Source organism: Ambystoma mexicanum, chromosome 6q (genome assembly GCF_040938575.1).
Source record: "Ambystoma mexicanum isolate Mex_15411 chromosome 6q, UKY_AmexF1_1, whole genome shotgun sequence".
In the NCBI taxonomy this organism is placed as follows: domain Eukaryota; kingdom Metazoa; phylum Chordata; class Amphibia; order Caudata; family Ambystomatidae; genus Ambystoma; species Ambystoma mexicanum.
Window position 1 is genome coordinate 600111108 of NC_090937.1, and position 23972 is coordinate 600135079.

The 23972-nt window shown below is 46.5% G+C and overlaps 1 protein-coding gene across 7 annotated transcripts in view; it reads right to left on the reverse strand.

Annotated features, from left to right (window-relative positions):
- The window catches only part of UGT8 (UDP glycosyltransferase 8), a 570821-nt gene that overhangs the window by 29860 nt on the left and 516989 nt on the right, over nt 1-23972 (reverse strand). For all 7 annotated transcript variants that reach the window (XM_069631073.1, XM_069631068.1, XM_069631072.1 and 4 more), the window contains 2 exons: nt 19625-19701; nt 484-703 (listed from right to left, as the gene is read on the reverse strand). In XM_069631073.1, the coding sequence (XP_069487174.1) occupies nt 484-703; nt 19625-19701 (297 nt within the window). The remainder of the gene's footprint in view (nt 1-483; nt 704-19624; nt 19702-23972) is intronic.

Sequence of the window (23972 nt, forward strand, 5' to 3'; positions counted from 1 at the left end):
CAGCAGAGTCCCAGGAAGCGGCAACTCGTGTCTGTGGTCTTATTGGGGGGGCCTATTGCCGTGTGATCACGGCCTGGTCTGAGGCCTTGCTAGGGCATGCGCCGCTGTTGCTGGCGAGATCCCCAGCCTGGAGGTACCTGCCCGGTGACCCGGGCGCTGCAGGGTGATCCCTACCACCCAGCCGATGCGTGGACGCAGCGGATCCGGGCCGTGCTGGGTGGACCCGACACGAGCTGTGGTCCACCCGGTGACCGGAGGCGGGCCACAACAGCCACTGGCCACTTCAGAGCACTGGACAGGGAGCTATGGTGGCACCTGGTCATCATCATGAGAGCTTTTACAGTGGAAAGAGAGGTATAACATCCTGTAGGCAGAATTATACATCGTCCATCAACAGTCACTTGTATCAGTGGGGTGCCAGCATGTTTCATGAGTGTGAGTGGGTGTTGCTAACCCTGACTCTACCCTTCTAGCGCTTCTTACCTGGAATCATTAATAACTTTGGTTAGCGCCTCGTACAGATCCTCTTCTGTCATCTGCTTCCACTGCAGTAAGATGCCCATGCCTTTCGCTTGCACTCGGGTCATCGTATCATAATGGTCTCCAAAGAGGGGAATCCCAACCACCGGAACGCCGTGGTACATGGCTTCAAAAATACTGTTCAAGCCGCCATGGCTTAGGAATGCTTTAATATTCGGGTGACCTGCAAAAAAGGCATTTAAAATCAGAACTGGATACGCAGTTAAAGCTCACAAATGATTACTTGTATAGCATACATCACAAGCTGTATAGACTCTAGGCACCTGAAAAGTGGGTGTTCTAACACCAATACAAACATGATATCAACAACATTTTCTAGCGTTAATCTCTTTCTTGCTCGGAACGCAGGCTGAAACAGCCAATCTAAGCCTGCGTTCTGAGCTGCCTGATGGCTGCTTCCGCCACCCGTCATCTTCCCCCCACTGTTCCTTCCCTTATTTTTCAATCCTCCGCTCAGCCCCACTTACCTGATTGTGACGGTGGCATCGGATCCACCACCACTACTGCTTCATCTTGGTACAGTATTTTGATTGAATGAATGTGACGCAGCGCAGCGTACAGTTCATTCAGTCAAAACACAATGCTCTCAGCAACCCAGGTTACCAAATAGCATCAACACCCTCTCTGGCAGACTGGATCGGGTGATTGCCCTGGGGACCTTTGTTAAAAGCCCTTGCTCTGCTCAGGCCTTTAATCAGGCCCTGTGCCAATACCAGATCAGGTGTTGATGCCTAATTATACAACAATCCTTTCGTTGTGTCGTCACAACTTGCTGCCAATTGTATCATAGTCCTCTGATTGTGAAGTCAGTGACCACTTACGAAGAAGACCGGCAACCCATGGTCAGAAGATACAGCCACTGGCAGCCATACTACACTACCATGTGCATCAGTCCATGTACATTAACTTACACATTACAAAAATACAACAAACAGACCTTCTGAAAACCACACAGTTTGCTAAATTCAAGGCACTGATGGAAAACTTCTAAAATAGAACACCCGCTACCACTTTGGTCTTGTAGAAAGTAAATAATACATTATAAGCCACTTTGGATCCCGGTCGCTGAATTTGCAAGCACTCTTAACATGCCCTGAGGTCTGATGCAAGGATTTAATGCCGCCTCAACCAAAGGCACATTTTGCAGGGTGAAGACTGCGTCAGGAGCCCAACCAGGCAAATTTCTGAGGTGGGTCAGGAGAAGCAGGGAAGAGGGCAGGGGTCACACGAAATGAGCTGCTAAGTGGGTCAGCACTTTTGGACCAAAGCCAACAATGAGAAGCACAGTGGATGCAACTCCAGCCTGAAGGGTGGATTGTGGGCGTTTACCAGAAAATCAAGCCCACATTCCATGCACCCTGATTGGCCAGTGCACATTCGGTGCTTCTCGGATCCTCATTTTATTTATTTTTAAAAAGGGCCATGTAGGGAAACTTTCTCAAGTATTTGGGTAGAGAAACACAAGGCCATCTCAGGGTCTTGTACAGATGTTACTCCCAAATGTGCCTTGCTGTTCCGGGCAGCCTTTTTGGGGGGATTGAAATGGCAAAGCATCTCTGATGCCTGCTTTCTCACCACATAGGCCATGCAACAGAGAAAATGGTCAGAACTGTGTGGAGTAGCTCTATGAACCGCTACTGGATGCGTCCATTTTCATCCTCAAAATGAGAGTCGACATAGATTTGAAGAAAAAATTAAAACATTTAGGGTATAGATTTTCAGAAATACTGAATATGGTATTTCTGAAAATCTGCATCTGTTACCCCTTTCCCACTGATATACCTGTAATGAAGTGGATTCCGGAGATTACCTAATGTGGTAACTCTAATTACAATATGCAATCATCTCGGTAAAAAGTCTGCAACATTTAGGATTTATTTATTTATTTATTTATTCGCATTTGTTAAGCGCACATACAGCCCATAGGGCATCGTGGCGCTTGTTACAGAGATGACTTGTTATACATACAAAGAAGTCATTACTTAGTTACAAGAGAGTAGTAAGGAGAAGATAGGAAAGGAAGAGGAGATGATGTTGTACGACGAGCTAGTTGAACAAGGTGGTTTTCAGTTTTTTTCGGAAGGCAATGAGAGATGTTTCTGCTCTGAGTGTGCTAGGAAGTGCGTTCCATAGCTTCGGTGCAATGTAAGGGAAGCTTATTCCACCTGCTCTGGCTCGTTTGATGCGTGGGACCCTAAGCTGGTTGGTGTGGCATTGTCTGGTTGGTCTAGTGGAGTGCGATCTGACTAGCGTGTCAGACAGGTAGGAAGGTGCAGATAGGTGAATACATTTATGTGCAGTGGTAAGTATTTTGAATGTGATGCGCTCTTTGACAGGTAGCCAGTGTGCTGCCTTTCTGGCTTGCGCGATGTGGTCCCGTTTAGGTATATTGAGGGCTGCTCTTAGTGCATTATTTTGTGTTGTTTGGAGTTTATTGAGATTAGTGATGGAAGTACCAGCCAGTAGTGCATTACAATAATCTATCTTGGCTCCTATGGTGGCTCTTGCAATAGATAAGCAATTATCTTTGGTTAGGAATGGTTTAATGGCATTAATGAGCTTAGTGCTCAGAGCGGAGGCAGAGACAATGGAGTTGACTTGCTTGTCCATGGATAGTGATGCGTCAATGTGGACTCCTAGTGTTTTTACAGAAGGTAGAACTGGGATGACACAATTGTCTATGCAGAAGTTTGTGTAGAGAGGGTCGAGATTCTTGAGAGTGGATTTTTGGCCAAGGATGAGGATTTTGGTCTTGTCACCGTTAAGACATAGGCCATTCGTGGCCATCCATGCTTGGATGGTGGCGTATATATTCTGGAGGGTGGTTGCGTCCTGGAGGTAGTGTCCTGTGAGCGGGAGGAGTACTTGGGTATCGTCAGCGTAGTTGGTGTATGTGATCCCAAGTGCGTCCAATTTGTCAAAGAGAGGTTTGGTGAAAAGATTATAGAGAGTGGGAGCTGTACATGAACCCTGAGGGACTCCATACCTGATGGTGGTAGGCTCTGCGTTGGCTATATTGGAGAACACTTTCATCACTCTGCCTTTGAGGAAAGAGGTAATCCAATTTGTGGCTTGTTTGGAGAAATGAGCGGCCTGAGTTAGGTGGTTTGTGAGAATGGCATGATCGACTAAATCGAAAGCCGCTGAAAGGTCTAGGAGGAGCAGGAGGGCCGGCTTACCTTTATCTAGGATTAGGGTGATTTGATTCTTCAGATCTAGTAACGCAGTTTCAGTTCCATGATCTTTACGGAATCCGGACTGCCTTTTGCCTAGGACAGAGTTGTTTTCCAGGTAGGCCTGTATCTGCATATGTGCAGCTTTATCTAGGATTTTTAAGAGAAATGGAACCGTTGTAATGGGCCGGTAATTGTTAGGTTGGGCGGGGTCCAAGGTTGGTTTCTTTAAGAGCGGGCGTACCCACGCCTCTTTAAGGCTGTCCGGGACTTTACCCGTCTTGAATGAGGCATTAATGAAAGCTGTGATGATCGGTGCGAGGGGTGCAGCACACTCTTTGATTATGTTGGGGGGGCAAATGTCGCCTTTGCATTGAGATGGTTTGAGCTGTTTAAGGATGTGGAGAGTGTCCGACTCGGTGATTGGCGAAAAATTGAATTTTGAGGTGTGCTTATCTTTGGCGGTATTGACAGAGAGGGTCTGTTGGGGGTGTAGAGCCCTATAGTGTTCTGCTATTTTAGTTTGGAGAAGGTCTATTTTATTTAACATCGCTGTTTGGATGCTATTGCACCAGGCTTCATCCTTAACGATCTCATCTGTGCAGATAGGGGGGATAGTGAGCTCTTTAAAGATGGTGAAGAGCTCTTTTGAGTGGGAGTTGGCTTCCAGGATACGTTTATTGTAGGTTTCTGACTTTGCCTTGAATATGGCATTTTTGTATTTTTTAGAGATACAAAGGAAGTCTACTTTGGTGGCCTCACAGGGATTTGCCTGCAATGTTTTGAGGGCTTGGCGCTTACGTTGGCGCAGATTTAGTAAGTCATCCGTGAACCATGAGTTAGAATGAAACGATTTTTTTTCTTTTTTGTTTTCAAGAGGGGCTGCGGTATTGATGGCCATGGTGAGCGTGTTTTTGAAGATCTCTGCTAGAGTGTTGGGGTTGGAGGAAAACGGGGGTTCTAGGCATGGGGTGTTAAGGAAGGGACGTATATTGTCTGCTGTGAGTTTTTTGGCACTTCTGGTTAGCGTGGCCGGTGCAGGTTTTAGAGGTTTGGAGTAAGATGATATGGGGATGCAGAATTGGAGGCAGTTGTGATCAGACCATGGGAGGGCTGTGTTAGAGTTGAGAGTGGATCCACAGTTGTGATCTGCCACCCAGTCTAAGATGCTGCCTTTATTATGGGTCGGGGCAGTGATTATTTGTGTGAATCCTAAATCTGTGAGGTTTCTTGCGAGGGTGGCAGCTTCTTTGTCGAGTTTATCATTAAATCCAAGATTGAGGCCTCCTAGAAACAGTGTTTTGGAAGTTTGTTTGAGGTTTTTTCCAAGAAGATGGTTGACTATGCTTTTGAAGTTATTAGCCGGGCCTGGGGGTCTATATATGATGTGAATGTTTACCGTATTTTTGGGAGAGAGGGTAAGTTTGGCTGAGAGGATGTCAGTGGTGTCTTCCTCGGGGGTGGGAGTCTGTTTTAAGGCTAAGGTGTCTTTAAAAATCAGTGCAACTCCGCCTCCTATTTTAGTTAATCTATCCTGTTTTAGGATCGAATATCCTGATGGTACAGTTAAGCTGATGGTCGGTCCAGCGGCAGAGTGCAGCCAAGTTTCTGTTATGGCTAACATATCTAGGTCCTGATTGGTAATAATGTCATTAACTTCTATAGCGTGGGCGTTGAGTGAGTGAAAATTTAATTCACATCTGAGGTGTTGGATCTATTTTGGTTGTGGTGGCTTGAGGAGTGTGCTAGTGATGGACTTTTGGTAATGTGTGTAGGCTTGCTAGTCAAGTGGTGTCCGACTTTACGCTGGTCATGTGGGGTTTGATCGAACGTTGGAGCACTGTTAGGGCGTTGGGTCGCTGTGCTGGTGTGTGGTGGCCAGGTCTTGGTGTGGGTGCGAGAGCTTATGCGTAAGTTCCTGTCTGTTGCCTGCATTGGTGTAGAGGGGAGTGCTAAAGGGAATGCCCGTGTTCTGAGTCTGTACTGTCTGAGTATGATATCGGAGGGAGTAGCATGCGTGGTGGTGTGTGTACGTTCCATGATATGGTTGTCGGTTTGCCCTGAGGGCATAGAGAAGTCAGTACTACTGGTCAGTAAGGTGTGGACTAGGCCTATGAGGAGGTACAGTGTATGTGTGGCGTACATATTGAGGTGGGTAAGCGAGAGTGGGATAGAATTATCAGTTAGGCAAAACAGTATCCCCGTAGTCTCTGGTGACCATGGGGCACAACACTATGTCACAGTGGTCTCTAAGCGACCATAAGGCACAGCACAATGTCACAGTGGTCTCTAAGCGACCATAAGGCATAGCACACTGTCACAGTGGTCTCTAAGCGACCATAAGGCACCACACAATGTCACAGTGGTCTCTAAGCGACCATAAGGCACAACACAATGTCACAGTGGTCTCTAGGCGACCATAAGGCATAGCACGCTGTCACAGTGGTCTCTAAGCGACCATAAGGCACAACACAATGTACAGTAGTCTCTAAGCGACCATAAGGCATAGCACACTGTCACAGTGGTCTCTAAGCGACCATAAGGCACAACACAATGTCACAGTGGTCTCTAAGCGACCATAAGGCACAACACAATGTCACAATGGTCTCTAAGCGACCATAAGGCATAGCACACTGTCACAGTGGTCTCTAAGCGACCATAAGGCACAACACAATGTCACAGTGGTCTCTAAGCGACCATAAGGCATAGCACACTGTCACAGTGGTCTCTAAGCGACCATAAGGCACAACATAATGTCACAGTGGTCTCTAAGCCACCATAAGGCACAACACAGTGTAATAGTAGTCTATGTTAGACCGTACTGCAAAAACAGTTGTCAGGGGCAGCATACGGTAGGGCATGGCAAAAGCAGAATGCAGGTGATGATACATGTAACTAGTATGAAGCCGGGGAGGCTTGGATCAAAATGCTAATGCAGTGCTAAGATGATTACTAATGGCTACACAGGACTGTTGGTCTGTAATTGGTTGAGTGTGTACAAGTAGGGCAGAGAAGCATTTTGTGGCAGTTCAAGTGCACCATTGTGATGAGGAGACCTTGGAGGTAGCAATGATGAGAGGTTCTTGTATACTGGGTCAGCGAAGACTTGAGACAGTTCAGGTCGCTGGGTAATGCAGTGGGAAAAGGTTGCTGTAAAGGGCAATATGCTTACCCCAGAGGAGGTGGGCAGGGGTTCTAGCCCTATGAACTCCTCTATATTGGTGGGCATGAGATGGTCACTTGTGGCTAAGAGTTGCCTGTGCATTTTCCCAGAGCCATAGGAGAAGGTACCGGCGTTCCTTTGTGCTGAGCAGAAACCTTCTAATTCTTCACACTGGCCAGGTGTTATTGACCGCTTTGTCTTGTTGGATAATGGGAAAGGGCTAGTTGTGTGGCTTCTTGGTTGGGGCATGTCATGCTGCTGTCACAGGTACAGAAACTCCACCCATACCCCTCCAGAGTTGCCAACAAGCCCTGGCCTCTAGCCAGAAGCAATGCCCCAATCCTGCCTACCACACCGTGATAATGATGCCATTAACATTGGCATCGGGGAAAAAACAGAAGCTTGCCTTAAGACGCCTGCTACTCTGAACAGTCTTCTTCTAACTGCAGAAACCCAGAGAGGAGCAGGTGTGGGTCAGGGTAGAGCCATGTAGCTATTGACTAGTGGTGGGAAAAGTGCTGCAGCTTCACCTAGTTCCCTGCTTCCCACCAGTGTGTGTCTGATCCCCATCTAATATTGCATACCAATCACTGTGTCTTACAGCCTTGTTCTTTACATGGCAAATGTTATGAAAACCTTTTAGCACTCTGAATAAATGCTGTAATTCTGGGAGCCAATCAGGATCCATGGCTTCTGGGCAATAATCGCCAGTATAGCCATGGATCCTCCTCTGACCCAGATTTCCAGGTGGCACTCTGGGTGTCACTTGCCAACTATGCTCACTCCCTGCACTCCCCCCTTGACATGAGCTACACATGCCATGGAACACGCAAGGTTGTGCTCACCTTTTTAGCCCCAGCAACCTGCATTTTGAGAATTACAACTATCTAGCGTAGCTTTGTTTTTTTTGACCGAAAGAGACGACATTAAGTCCTTGATACTATCATCGAGCAAATCAAGGGGTCGGGCTCTGATGGCTCTGATGGCATGACGAATTGTCAACTAAAAGAGGACCCGGGGGGATGGGCTGACCTGATATTTGACCTCTTTAATAAGGTCAAAGAAACCAAGAAAATCCCTTTGACTTGGACAACATCGATCATCATACCGATATTCAAGACGGGTGCTTGGTCTGACCCGGCTAATTACAGGCCTAGCGCCCTTCTTGATGTAATGGGAAAAATATTTGGAGCTCTGATACTCAAGGCCTTAAATACTTGGAGAAGAAGTACAGGTAATTATGGCAAATGGCAGGCCGGCTTCAAGAAATGTATGGGAACAGCCCTCAATCTTTTCCTAATAAATCTCATCAAAGCAGTTGCAAAGGCCACCAAGGGGAGCAGGATTTACCTGACCTCAATCGATCTGGCAAAGGCCTTTGATGTAATTGAGAGACCAACGTTATGGAACAAACTGAAAGTGTGGGATTGTCCGGAGTATTTAAGAGAGGCCCTGATGGCACTACATACTAACACTAGTCTAAAAGTAAAACTGAACAAAAAAGGTCCACTTACAGAGCCAATTAATACAACAGGAGGCCTTAAACAAGTTTGTACCTTGGCCCCTACAATCTTTAACCAATTCATCTCAGATATTCGGATTGCTTTTGAAAATCTCAGGATCTTTCCACCTCGATTGGCAGGAGAGGCAATAGGTCATTTGCTATATGCAGACGACCTAATACTGCTAGACCAGACGATAATTGGTCTACAAACACAATTGGATGCCACATCAAACTATTTGGACGATAATGGACTCATTGCAAATGCTTCTAAATTGAAAATGCTTACATTTGGCGGGGGAATTGCACACAAAATGTCAGCAAAACAAGCATGGAATCTAAAGGGTGAAAAGATATCAGAAGTAACTAGTCTAATATACCTAGGAGTCTGTATCAATAACAGCATCACAGAGCCACCGCAACTGACAAGACTTGAATCAAAGATGAGAAATGTAACATTCCAAGGGAAAATAATTGTGAGGAAATACTGCGGGTTTACTTTAAAGCCTGCAGTGGATTTCTATAAAATGGAAGTTCTGCTGACTATCACATACGGCTCTCAAAGTTCTATTCTCCTATCCACATGCTTTTGGCCTAAATTGGAAGGCGCATATTGGAGGCAGGTATTATCCCTGCCGAATACCACTCCTATTGAGCTAATACGAGAGGAGATGAGATTATCATCTCCTCTGGCTTCTGTCCAATGGAAAATGCTGTCCTTTTTCCATAAGTGTCTCCTTGGCAATTTGGACAGTGGTTTTGGGGTACTGAAGAAGGCTTTCCAAGAGCAAACCAATAAAGTGTTAATGCTTTTGAGCTTAACGTGCAGGATTATCCTGGAAGGCCTGGGCATGACAGAAGAAATGCTACTAACTCAACTGAAAAAACCAAGAAAAAACTTCTAGATATGGACTGAATTTTAATAACAGAAAACGTGAGAACTTTCAAAATCTACAGCCGGAAAGATCCTGTATATTGTTCTAGAGGCAAGCTGAGATGATATTTGAACAGATTTCCTTGTCCTAAACGAAGAATGAACTTCATGAGATTGTGTATGAATCTAATGCCAACTAAAGAACGGATGGAAGTAAGGAAGGCCGTAAACTTGAGAGAATATAGCTGCAGAATATGTGGGGCTCAGAAAGAGACCCTATTCCATCTAACTATGATCTGCCCTAACCTAAAACAAGAACGCGACAGATGGCTGGGCAAATTCTTCACAAAATACACCACACACACCTTAGAGGACTGGTGGTTGGAGCTGCTTCAAGGGAACTGGATATCCGTCACATTAGCCCTCTTGGCTTTCTTGGAAACTATCTTCCAAAAAATACAGGAGAAGGATCACTCGGTTAACAATTGATTGACTAAAAGTATGGTGTTGAGCGTAGTACAAGACCCTTTGTTTTGATCGTTCTAAGATTGTCATTCTCTTCTCTGATTGGAAGTTTATCTTTGTTTCTTGTTTGTTTGTTTATCTGCCGTCTGCTTCCATTGAAATTTTCGTAAATTTTTTCTTTTTTAATTAACCTGTTTAAATGTAATGCTTTTATGTTGTTTGTTTATTGGATAAAACAAAGCTTAAGGTTTTCTTTTGTAAAACCAAATGCTAATAAAAAAAAATAAAAAAAAGAATTAAGAGCAGGAACTCTCCCGCCAATGAAATAAATTGGTTTGCATTTCATGTAATTTAAAAGGATGAAAGTACATTCTGTTTCCTTTGAAATCTCCTGAAAGGCTATGTTTATTCTGCAGTTTTGCAGTTTTGTCTCAGGAGGATAACTCATGGGCAACGTGCTCGCCTTGGAAGCAAAGCATCACAGTGCACCACAGGTCTGATCCCGGGTCCGCCCCGAGAAACCTCTGGGTACTAAGCGTGTTATAAATAACCTATCATATCAGTTGGTACATCTAAATTCTAGTCAAATGTGGATAGGGTGACAGTCTCTTTCCTTAGGATTGCCCTGACTAAGGACCGGCTTGGTCCAAAATGCACTGGCCATTGTCTGCCAGCCTCACTAACATTATGTACAAATTAAACTGAATAATTATACACTACAACTTGATATGTGTGAATATATGTATATATTATAAAAGCTTAATTGTAGTATTAACTACTCAGGTGCGACTATCTTCAGGGTATAACGCATTCTGTTGCTTTAGTTTACGTTACCTTCTATGTGCTTAGAGGGTTGATGCCAAATAACGTATAGTGCATTTGAACTCTATTTTGATGGTGGTGCCCACTCTTTCTTTCTTTAAGGCAGTGTAAATCCATTTTTAGAGGTGAAGAGGAGGGTTTACCTCCAGCTGCATGCTGCAGGTAAATCCTCCACTTCACCTCTAAAACTTGTAGTACAATGGTTTGGGAAAGTGGTGGGAAAGCTATGGTAATTCCATTACCACCATTTTACCACTGTACACGTAATAAGGCCCTATGTTTTTTGCTCTAAAGACATTTCTTCACTAGTTCTAATTGCACTTGCTTTAATGCAAAGTGTCTGTAACACGACCCTATATAGTATCCTGTTTCATGATTATCACCTCTGCTACTTTTTCTTGCTGTACTGTAGACCGAAGTCACTCTAGCTCTTTCTCTAACTCTCCTAACAGCTCTTTCTCCAGGTTTGAGTACTTCTGGCACCAACACCCTCAAGGAGGCTCTCCCTTCCTTGTTCTTCAAGCCTTTGGGATCCTCCAACTTTAAAGACAATGGCTTCTGGCTGGCCTCTGAACCTAGCACCTATCTTCGCCCCTTTAATTGGATCGCATCCCACTCTGAGCAGACTATAAACCCTTCAATATTGAAGGTATCCCCATCTTGGTTTCTAGCAATGTTAAGACCCTGGGTGTCTACCTGGATGCCACCCTCTCCCTCTCTAGACAGGTCAACGCTATTGTTTCTTCTGCAACACACACTAAATTAATTAATGCCCGCAGACCCTTCCTGTTTGCAGAAAACTGTGTAACCACTGCCAGAGCCCTCATTGGCTCAATACTGAACTATTGCAATGCTCTTTTCGCAGAAACCTCTTCACATAATATCAAAAAACTACAGGCTATCCAAAATAATGCTCTGAGAGCGGTTCTCAACATCAAAGCAGGAGCATATGTCGCCGGTAAGAAGAGGTGCACAATGACTCTTCATCCAGGAGCGAATCATCTTTAAATCTTTAGCCATCATGCATAAATGCCTCTCTAACACTGCTCCCAAATACCTCTCGCAAAAATGTGCCAAATCACAATCCACCAGACCTACCCGTTCTGCTTACTCCCACCAGCTATCCATCCTCAGATTCAGACAAAGCAGATCTGGCGGGCCAGCTTCCCAGTTATGGCTGCTAAGAACTGGAATGCTCTACCCTTGAACTTGAGAGTGGAACAATCATGTTGGGCCTTTAGAATAAACCTCAAGACATTACCTTTCTTCGCTAACAAATCCTTGTAGCTATCTCTCCTATGCAACCTTCTCTGACCTCCCCTTTGCATGCCTGTTTCCTCCTACAAGTTGATGACCATAAGTATCTGATATGTATGAAGATCTAAACTACTAGTGCCCTGAGGCCTCCAGGTTTATCACGCTTAACAAATGTAAACATAAATCAATACTCCCTCTCCCGTTGGGATAACTTTTTGCTGGCCTCAGGACCAAAGCTCCATCCACCTGCCTGCTTTTCCCTTTTTTTGTCATTCATGCGATCCCCTCGGCCATCATTCGTGGCTGCTTTTCTACAGTCCAAGTGTGGCCTGCCGTTTCCGTGAACTTTTAGAATCTCCCTTCTCATCCTTGATCTCCAAATGTTCTCTATCCTGTGGGTTTCACTGTCAGTGGTTAGCACTTGGATGATGTTTGAGCTTCAAAATTTAGGCTATGATCCAGTTTTAGCTATGGCTCTTGGTCCTGACACCCTGTGTGGCTGGATCTACGCTGCAAAGTTAGCAAAAGCCCTTCCACCTCTTGTCCCTTATAGCATCCAAGGCTACAATAACTCCTAGCTGCCAACACCACCTTCTCTTGTGCTCTTTTCTTCTCTACTCCTTTGTGACCAGGATGCTAGGTTTATATAGCCCCATAACACTGTCCCTTGTGTTTGATTTTCTGTTAGGTTATGTACCTGTGAGGGTGCATGATTGAGGGCAAGTGATTGGATATCTCTAATTGGTTGCCTGAGCAAAAATGGATTTTGCAGACTGGACCAAGCTTCCAAAAGGGTGGACGACAATTTTGTATTTCATTCCCCATCCTGGTTTCTGTCTATGCTCTCTGCAACTTATCGCTGCCGAGGGCAGCCTGGCATCTGGATTCATGAGCTGCAGAACTATTAAGAACTTGTGATAAAGGAACAAGCATTTTTAAAAGTGATGCCAAATATGAGCAGGTGCTTGACACATCTGTGCTACATATAAACAATGCTGCTCCCCAAATGATCAAAGTCAGTGTATGCAATGTGCTTTTGCTGTGCACGTGGGTTAATATCTAAAGCAGAATGAGAGCCTTCATTGTGCTTCAAGGATCTACGTGGGCTTGATGGGTGAGCCTCACAGGAACATTCACTAGTGTCTGATCTGCACCGGCTTGCTGTGCGAGCCACAAGGAAATATTGACTTTGTTTCATTGATCTACAAGGGCTTGTTGAGCAAGCTGGGATAACGTTTCCCAAGTACTTCTCATGCTGGAACAGAAGACTGTTGTCCAAATTGTATTAACACATGTTGTACTATATACTTGCTTTGAACAACTAAGCTTTGTTCTCTTGAAGTCCCACAGTCAAGGCTGGTGCATTTTGTCTCAGCATATCCCCTTCTACAACCAGGGACCGGCACATGCCTGCCTACTAGATATGACATCACGCACACAGCAACTTTTGGACCGGAGCCCCTGCAACCTACTAAGAGGGCTGCCACCGAATCGAGGACCCAACTAGTCTCCCAACCTGCCTTGCACGATGTGTCTTGTGATTGGCTAGAGCTCTCAACACCTAGAGCCTTGCCTCCAAGCCAGGAGGCGAAGACGGCCATTAGTAAAGCCCTGAAGCCAAGGCCGGTGCATTTTGCCTCAGCTGGTCCCCTTCTACATCCAGGGACAGGCACATGCATGCCTACTAGATGCAACATCAGGCTCACAGCAACCTTTGGACCAAAGCCCCTGCAACCTACTAAGATGGCTGCCACCGAATCGAGGACTCCACTGGTCTTCCAGCCCGTCTTGCCGGGTGTGTCTAATGATTGGCTGGAGCTTCCAACACCTGGAGCCCTGCTTCCAAGCCGGGAGGCAAAGACAGCCCTTAGCAAAGGCCTGCAGTCAAGGCAGGTGCATTTCGTCTCACACGGTCTCCGCTGGCGAAGTGCTGATGTGCCCATCCTGCTGCACCAGCCAGCAAAGCCTCAGCTGCTCTATGTCCCTCCCACCTCACCAGCACCCTGCTGCCTCAGGAGCCAAAATGCTGTTACACCACCCTCCTCCCACCAGCCCAAGCTATCTTCAAAGGTAAGCCTACTGCTATACTTGACCTGTGTGAGAAGGCTATGATCTTATCCACCCTGTCTCCGAAACTGTCTAAATTGTTTGATAACCTCCCCTCCCCAACTTCTTTCCTCCCTCCACTGCATTTTCTTGGCTCCAGCAGCAACCCGCACCTTTTAACCCCCCCCGCCTGCATCCAGCCTGCCATGCCACACATCCCTTCCTTATCCTTACCACCAGTGCCCTGCAGGCTCTCTCCGGCCATCATGGAGCTCTGCTTTTACTCTTCTTAGCAGCCCTGTCCACCCCATTCCATCATGTCTCCCGAGCACCCCTCCACCACTCCCACCTCTGCTCAAACCTTTGAGGACCATAACCATCTATACCAACACCCACCTCTTACAAGCAATGCCGTTCCTTCCCACATTACAGCTCACACCCCTCACCCCAGAAGTCACCTCTACCGCCCCCACTCTGCCTGGAGCAACTTGCTGCCTCAGTACTCTTCACCCAAGAACACATCCACATTCAAACTACCTCTCTTGCCTCCACTGCTGCCCTGCAGTGCCCAGCACCCCCCCAACAGCCACCGCCTCCGCCCACAGCTACCACCACCTCCACCATACCTAAGCTCACCATGCCCACCCACGCTGAACTCAAAACGCCTGCATATCCACCCACCCACCACCAGAGATCAGTAACCCCCTTCCGTGCACATCACCTTACACCCACCAGGTCCCCCAACCGCACACCAGCAGGCCAAAAAATCCATCAGCCTCTCGCACACACTACCGCAGCCTTGTTGAGCGAGTCGCACACTTGGCTTCTCACACCTCCTATACCTCTATCGATTCCTGGCAAGCCACCACAGTGAACCGCAACACCCATCTCCAATATTGCACCTGCCCAGGCAGCAAGCCACTCCCCGAAGCACCCACCCTAAACACCACCCCCCCTGCCTCCTACAGCCACCCGCCGACACACCTCTGCTGTGCCATTCTGAATACCAGATCTCTCACTGCCCATGCCTATGAAATCCTCTACCTCATTATAGCAGAAGGCTTTGACCTCTTAGCCCTAACTGAAACTTTGCTCACCCCTGCTTCAGGACCTCTTCTATCCATAGCCATACCAGCTGGTTACACCCTGGTCGCTGTGATAGGACCTCCAAAATGGTGGCGCACTCGCCATCATCTACAAGGTCTCCCTCCCACTGCACACCATCCAGTCTTTTCCTCTACCAAATTGGGAACTACTGTCCACCAAGCTGAAGCATTCACTCACCGCAACGACCACCATCCACCTAATCTACCGCCCACCAGGCGCAATTCTCACTTTTGAGGTTTATCCGACACAAATCATTTCATCTAACCTCAAACCCTCCAAGCAACTACTCCTCCTAGACGACTTCAACCTGTGTTTCAACGACACAGCAGACACTGATGCCACCTCCCTATCCAAGTCAATAAATGCCTTAGGATGCACCCAACTCATCAGCCCACCTACCCACACCCATGGTTGCATCCTTGAATGGTTCGTGGACCAAAACAGCAACATCACTACTATCTCCAACCACCCATGCCCCTCGTCAGATCACCATTCTGTTTCCTTTTCCATGCCTGTCCCCCTCACACAAACCAAGTCTATAGCTAACCCAGCCATCATTATGGTTCACAACTGCCAAAATCTCACAAGCGGTCAGATGATCCCCCTCCTCAACATAACCACCCACCCCTCACTGGACACAACAGCCCTTGGGGAGCATTACAACAGCCTGCTACACAACACCGTCAACAACCTAGCCCCCCTCAAAGCTAAGAAAGCCAAAGACTTGAAACACCTGAACTATTGGTTCACCCCCAGCCTCAGCTCCATTAGAGCCTCCAAAAGAGCAGCAGGAGCGGCTTTGTGAAAAATGCCCTCGGCCACCAACAAAGCCATCCTCTCTAGTTCCTCCTGCCTCTACAAACAAGCCATCTTGACTTACAAAGCATGCATCTACAATGAACGAATCTCTAAAGCCACCTCCTGCAAACTCTTTGCCATACTCAAGGAACTTAAGTCCCCCACCGCCCCTCCTGTCTCTATCACAAAAGCTGATGCCTGGTGCAACACCATCCAAAACACCCTCTCAGTAAAATTCTCTCTCCTACAAGCCAAAATTAGAGCCAAACAGGCATCAGTACCTGCCGCTCCCCCTCCTCTGCCACCCACACAAGACCGTACTGACATACCCCATTCCAGTTGCAACCCATCACTACCTCCTTCCTCGCCAACATCATTAATGACCTCAAGCCCTCTCTCTGCAAGGGAGACATTTGCCCAAACTCGCTGATCAAAGAATGTGCAGAACCCCTTCTCCCACTCATAGCTGCCATCATTAACATCTCGTTCGCCTCCTGTATGGTGCCATCCTCTCTCAATGAATCCTGGATTGCCCCGCTGCTAAAAGAAAACACCCTCTACCCAGCAATTCCTACCAAACAACCGACCCATCATAACAGTATCTTTCCTCCTAGAAATCATGGACAGAATCGTCTACTTGCAGATCCAATCCCATCTCGAACACTATGACATCTTGAGATCATGTCAATCAGGCTTCCGCCCCAAACATGGGACAGAAACAGCCCTGCTTGACCTCAAGAATCAGCTAAACGTCTCCAATGACCAGGGCTCCCTCTCTCTCCTCCTACTGCTCGACCTCTCAGCTGGCTTCGACCTTGTACATCACGACATCCTCTGCCAATCTCTCTCCTACTCTGCCCACTTCTCTGAAGATGCCTCCAAATGGATCTCCTGTTTCTTGGCCGACAGATCCTCCAGAGTCTTCACCAGGGAGGCCGCCACCACTCCCACATCCACCACCTTCGGTGTCCTACAAGGTTCATGCATCTCGCCGACACTATACAACGTGTACACCAAACCGCTCCTAGCCATCTTGGGTTCTCTGGGCGTCTCGTACACCAACTAAGCGGATGGCACACAGATTCCCATCCCTTTCACAGGTGACATCCTCTGAATCAATGCCACCTACAAAACCATCCAGTCCCGGATGGCCTCACACAGCTTATGCCTCAATAATGAGAAAACCGTGCACCTCCTCATTGGCCTCCCAGGCCGCCTGGACAAATTTCACGAGACATACCATGGATGGCCACATAATACCTGTTGCATCCACCGTCAAAACCCTAGGCATTTACCTGGACTCCTCTCTCTGCAAGGAGCGACACGTCAACCACATCGCCTCCTCCTAAGGATATGCCACCAAACTCATCAAGGCTCATAAACCATTCCTCACCTCACAGAACCGCCTCGAAATCGCCTGTGCCCTAATAGGATCCAAACTGGATTACTGCAATGCCCTACTCTTTGGTAAATCGGAAACAAACCTGCATAAACTGCAAACAATCTAAAACAATGCCCTCCATTCTGCGCTGGACATGCCCACATCTCTGAGGCATGAAAATCTGCTCACTGGATACCAGTCAAAAACAGACACAAGGTCAAGGTTCTCTCCATTACCCACCCATGCCTGGCCTATGACGCCCCGTCGTACCTGGCTGAAAAAATCAACCAATACAATGCAACCAGACCAGTTAGATCTGCTTACTAGCACCATCTCATAGCTCCCAGGTTCAACAAAAAGAAAGTGGGTGGGGCCAGCTTCCTAGTCCGCACCCCTACGCTCTGGACTGGCCTCCCCCCTGCCCTGCACGGTGAACCTTCCTACCAGTCTTTCAGAAAAAAGCTAAAAACCCATCTCTTCAACTGACACTGACCTTCAGCACCGTCTCCTGTCTGGAACTAGCACCTAGATGCCCATGGGCTTTGCACGCTTCCAATAAATGTACTAATACATAATAAATAAATAATAAATGAAGGGGCAGCATCCCTAACTAATCATTTTGATTGAAAGTTGGTATCTTACAGAAAGGGGCAGTATTGTGATATACTCTCTTGTGGCAGTTCACTGCCATATAACATGGACTTTGTGTGTGTGCCAGGAGATCCCCCATACGGCCAGCAAGCCTGGATTACCTTACACCCTACGCTCTCCACCCTACCTGAGACTGGGTGATCTCCTCCCCACTGTCTCCTCCCCTGGTTGCTTGAGGATCTCTTGCTACCAAATTGTCCGACCTGCCCCTCCCCTGTTAGCTACCTGCTCCTTTGTTTCTCTGCTTCCCTCACCATGTTCTTCCCCCTAGGAATGTAAAGTGTTCCGTTGCTTCCCGAAGCTAGGTCTGCGCTTAAATACCCTAATAATAATAGTAATAATAATAATTATATAATAATAATAATAATGTATGCAGGGCTCCTTGGTCAAGCCAAAGGATGTCAGCAGTGCTTGATGACTTACTAACAATATGCAAACTACATTTGAAGAGCAGACAATAGGTAAATGTACAAAACATGGTAACTTGGAAAGATGATCCCACATTCTTGTAGTAAACATCAGACGGAATTGGAAAGGAGGAGGAATGTTCAAGGGAGTTGAGTAATTCAGAGGCAGGGCTATGCAGGTTTATACATGTGTGTCAAGGGTAGTGGTGCAGTCTCTTGTGTCTTGTTTGTGTTTCAAGTACAGAGTTCTTGGACACTACCGAGTTAAATTGGAACAGGGCTGGCACTCTTAGGCATGGTGGTAGAGGCACTATTTGAACAGGCCACTCTTGAGCCATGTCCTGAATTGTAAGATAGAGGTGGCAATTCTTATCAGTAGATGGCTCTTGTTCCACAGTTTCAGGGCAAAGACTGAGAATGCATGCAGCCAAATGTTGTGGAGATTGGCAGGGATAGCAGGTTTATCTTCCTGGTAGGACAATGATTTTGCAGTTGCAGCCGTCCCAGACATACCAAGGAACTTGAAAATGCTATGCGCATGCCTGCCAGCTGTATCTTGCTAACTCTAAATATGAAACCCTCTTCGTTATTGGGCACTTTAATTGTCTTCTCCCAGGTTCAGCTTCACAAGTGTGACTTTTGACTTGCTCCCAACAAATCATTGACATTTTACATCCACAGCAATCTTCTTATAGCCGGGCTGTCCACAACTAACATCATCCTGCCATTGCAGCTTGGGCTATATTCAGACTTTGATCCCTCAATATAATGTTGGAAAAAGCTGGAAGGCAGAATACAAAAATAAAATGTACTGTCTCTATATACTCCACACACATCTACGATGGATACAAAACTCGTTTTGAGTTCTAAAGCTGTTGCATTAGTGGCTGTTGATTCTGGGGTCAAGTATCCCAATTCTGTCTTCATCTCTTGACTATATTTTGTGATGCTGAACCTCAGTAATTGGGAGTACAAAGCATATTTTGCACACGTACAGATGCCTTTATACAACCCCTTTGCACATCTGAGCAAGTAAGGGTGCGTGTCTGTGCATACAGAATCCTCAAATGGGACGCACAATGAAATGCATACAGTACATGTTGACAGGCCCTTCAACAGCAAGTCACTGTAAAATGTGCCCCCAGCACCCACGCGGGCGCTGGGAGCCTCTTATACATTAGTGTTGGGAGAGTGCTCCTGACAGTAATGTATGCAAGAGGGCTGTCCAGAACATCATTTCCACTGCAGTGCACCCCCCTGGAAATGGGCGGGTCACCTTTGAGAATAAGGTGACCTGCGCATTTTAAAAAATGCGGCATCTAAGATGACCGCACCATCTGGGTTATTTTTAGAAGCCCCATTTTCCGAGAATCTCAACCTCAAAGTTCACGTAAATCTCACAAAAGTGAATCACTTTGAATCATTAATATTTCTCTTACCAAGTAAGTCATTTTGGGGTAACCACTCCACGAGTTTTGTGTTGTTTCCTAGCAGTTCGGGCTTTGCTCCAGAGAACCTAAAACAAATAAGTGACAGGAGACTTTCAGTAATAGACAGTTAAACATTTAAAGAAACCCTCTCACAAAATCACACACAGCTCTCAAAGGCCATTGCAAAACAATCTCTTTATCATAAAGCACTCTGCCTTGTGCTAGCTCTTTTATAGGTGATGGTGAAAAGGCCCTCCCTCTGAGGATATCCCACCAAAGACAACGTGGCACTGTCAGCGGTCGACTCACACAATAGGCCTTTGCTTTTGGCGGCCCTAAAGCACAACTGCTTTGAACTCAAGTGGGTGTTCTGGGCACTGCTGGAGTGTGTGGGGGCGGGGGTTAATGTGCCATACACTTCGTAGAGGAGCAGGTGGATGTATTTACCCTATCTCCCGCACCATCACTGCCATCAGAAGGGCTATATGTGGGACACCATGTATTGTTCCTACACCGCATCAAGTGTATGAGAGACGTTATGCACTCAGACAGCCATACAGAATGTACCCTTTTATTATTTTATATTATATATTTCCTGTTTCTTGTTTCTCTTTTTGCCATGTGCTCTTGTAAGTAAGCTTTAAGTTGTCTTATAAAATGCGCCCGGTTACCCCTGAAGCGCAATATAAGTAATAAAAACAAACAAACAAACTTGCACTGAAAGGGTGGAAGAATGCCACATGGAAGGATGTCAGCACGCAGCTATGAACATCATGGAACGTTAAGTGAAATCTGACGAGGGCACAGGGATGTCATAAAGAGGATATATAAATCTATGCAGAAATGGTATGAAGATACTTAAGAAGTAACAATGTAACTGAAGCACCAAGAGAAATATGTAGCTAAGGCTAAGGTAATTGTGAATACAAAGAAGATGAAGTAACTTACTGGTCAATTTTTGTAATTACACAGTAACCCAAGGTAGAAAGGAAACATAAATAGGCTTGCAATAGAGGTATAGCTATTGTCTTCAATCCTCAAATCCTTCTGACAAAATCTGAATCAATTGAATTGGACAATGGGAATGTGCGAACATTACACTCTATACTAATAATCTCATTGAATTTGGATTATGTATTATATATTACCAATATGCTTATGATTTTCTTGCATCATCTGGTTTATGGATTTATTGAATATAGTTACGCCTTGAAAACTACCTGGGGTCGAAATACGTGTCGGCGAGCAAGAATACTCAGTCTTTCTATAAAATTGAAATTGAATAAGCCAATGCTAGTTACTATATCATTACAGAGGTAAGCGCACACAGTAGAAAGAGTTGTTCACGGTCTTAATTTAGAGAGATTTAGGGGTTAATCTCAGGCTTTTTAAGTGTGTAGCTGTCTTGCACTATATACTTTAACACATTAGAAACCTAAGGACATCCAATCCAGTGTACCCCACCAGACTTTACATATTAGTTCTGGACTGACACAGCTGGGTATTGAGTGCATAAAGCATTGAAGGATTACGAACATGGCAGAATATTTACTAAACTGGAAGGAACACCGAGCAGCACTATTTGCTCCAAAAAATAGCACATGTAACGCATTTAGATCAGGTAGTACAACATCAGAACACCTGCAACAAAAATTCATCATACTGGAAAGATTATCAAAGAAGGAAATCAACAAATATTGCCAAAAGGTGTCAATAGTTAACTATAAAGAGAATGACAAAATCCCGAGAGGATTAAGAGTATACATTTTTCGGTGGGGTGCTGTTGCACGTCAGGCAATATGGCTGCCTTCGCATGAGCTCCGTGGAGGCTGGAAGTTCTCCGGCACAAATCAGCTGTTCATATGAAGGGCTAGCCGTAAAACTTTCTGTGAAGCGTTATGAAGGGGATAGGCACATTCTGACTGAGATTCAGAAGGAATCCCCCAGCAGCGCCAGAGATAACAAGCGAAGTCCTGAGGACCCGAGCTGGTCATGTGTACAATCGAGGACCGAAGCACTGGGAAGTTCCCAGTGGAAGTGGTCCCGGCGGCTGCAGGCAAGCAGAGGAGACTACTGGAGGAGGAGACCAAGCGCTGGTGAAGAGGTCCGCTTGCAGATACTCCACACTACTGGCAGAGCTCACGTCGGCCGGAGACTGAGCCGACTACACTTAATCAACGGTGCAAGGGGAGGAAAGATACCCAGCAGCATTGTCAGGACTAATGGTGGGGGCAGCCAAGAAGCTTCACGAACGAACCGAGAAGCCCCACCGCGTCCAACAACATTAGGTTGGTGTGAGGATCGAATTGGGCGTTGGAGTGCCCAGGTGAGTCACAGCTTAGCAGCACCATGATTTAAGCCAGTTCTGATTCACTGAACATGCTTGCTACAATCGTACAGCACCACGTGTGATGGTTCTGCTGTGCATATGGACACCACAGGTGTGCAGATCCACCCTGACTGATACTGGCTCCTGTACTGTAGCCATACCGCAGTGCATCAAGAACCGGAGGAGGGAATACATGCGCTGATGGTGGGTACATCAGATTTTGAGGGAAAGACTGCCCAGCGATCATGTTGGGAAACGCTAACTGCCTGCCATAGCATATACTGCAGACCCACAGGTGGTGACCTGCCACTGCGGTAGGACCCGGCACAAGGAGGCAAACATGACGACCTGCGGGGGCAGGCTCAGTGGAACATTTCCAAGCTTCCAGACACTACGGAGTGGATAAGAAGACACTGCAAACCCATTTATTCAGGTACCACTGCATAATTGTATATCCTCCCCACTCATACTGATGCAGACAGCCCAAGACAGATATCATTATGGCCAGTGGCCTTGATGCAGTCCATTGCTAAGGGGGAAAGCACATGTTATGAACGCACACCGGGCTCAAGCAGGAGGGGAGGACAACGGACATGCATGCCCAAGGCTGCTTTTTATTTACATTGTTGGGGCAGGGCCAGAGGAACAGCCTCGGAGCACAGACTCTTGGGACATTACACCTGAACAATTGCCACCGTAAGGAATTGCCCCATGCTGGTAAGCTGCCCAGTAACCCTCTGTAATGCCTAATGGGGTCACCCCCCAAAAAAAGAGTGGCTCCATGGACACATTTGCCAGACCAACAACCAAGCAGATGGAAGCTGGAGGCGAAGGTTCCAGCAGCCAAGAAACACCGGAGATGACTTCAACTTTGCCCCCCATTGACTTACAAGGAGTCATGACTATTATGCAACAAGGGTTCACGGCCATCAATGACAAGCTTGATGGTATTACCATTAATGTCTGAACGATCCGTGCCCAGTTAGAAAAGGCCACGGAATGCATCACGGAAATGGAGACACGAATCGGCGCGGCAGAAGACACCATAGAGGTGCTACAGAATACAGTGACAGCTATGGCAAAAGGTCTGGGTAGTGTCAAGCTGAAGTGTGAGGATCTAGAGGCGAGATCACAACGCAACAATGTACGCATCATAGGGGTGCCGGAAGACACCCTGAAGGGTCCCATGGAACACGTTGTGGAGAACTTGCTGAAAGATCTGTTGCGGGACCCCGGCTGGTCCCACATGTTTGTGGTAGAACGAGCTCACAGAACGCTGATGGCAAGGCCTAAGCCAGGCATGTACCCTCGACTGATAATAGAGCGGCGTATGAATTACAGAGACAGAGACATGGTTTTAAGAGCTGCACGTGAAAAACAAGAGTTGAAGATGGGTTCCACGTGATCTGTATCTTTCAAGACTATACACTGGCGGTACAACAGGAGAGGCCCACATTTGTCATGGTCAAGAAACTACTGAGGGAGCATCAAATATCCTCTACAATACTATACGGGGCCAGGATCCGCATGCAGTTTAAAAACAAGACCTACTTTTTCAAATTCCCAGAGAAGGTGGCAGCATTTATTGAAGCCAATAACCCCCTACCGGGGAAGCAATCGCTAGAAGAAGGGTCATGTCAGTGAATAAACCAAACTGAACACCCGGGATGACACTAAAATTTGTGTGACTTCAGTCCCGCTTGTGGGAGGACAGTCCAGGCTGTGATGGACTCAATGGCTTTTTGCAAGTGACATGGTGGGCCGGTCTGTAACGGGTGGGAGTATAGTGTTCTGGTCTGGTTGTACAGGGCGCTAGATGTAAGACTCGAGAGTTGATGTGCCGAACATCATCAGTAACTAGGCAATTTACAATGTGTTCTGGTAACGTCTGTTTTATCTGTTATAGTGGATTAGGCCCGGCTAAAGTTCAATCATGGTACCAGCTGGGAACTCTAGGTGCCACGGAAGAAGTCACCCCTAATGTGAGTGCACATTTTGGTTTAACGGGATGAGGAGGGAAGGGGAGGG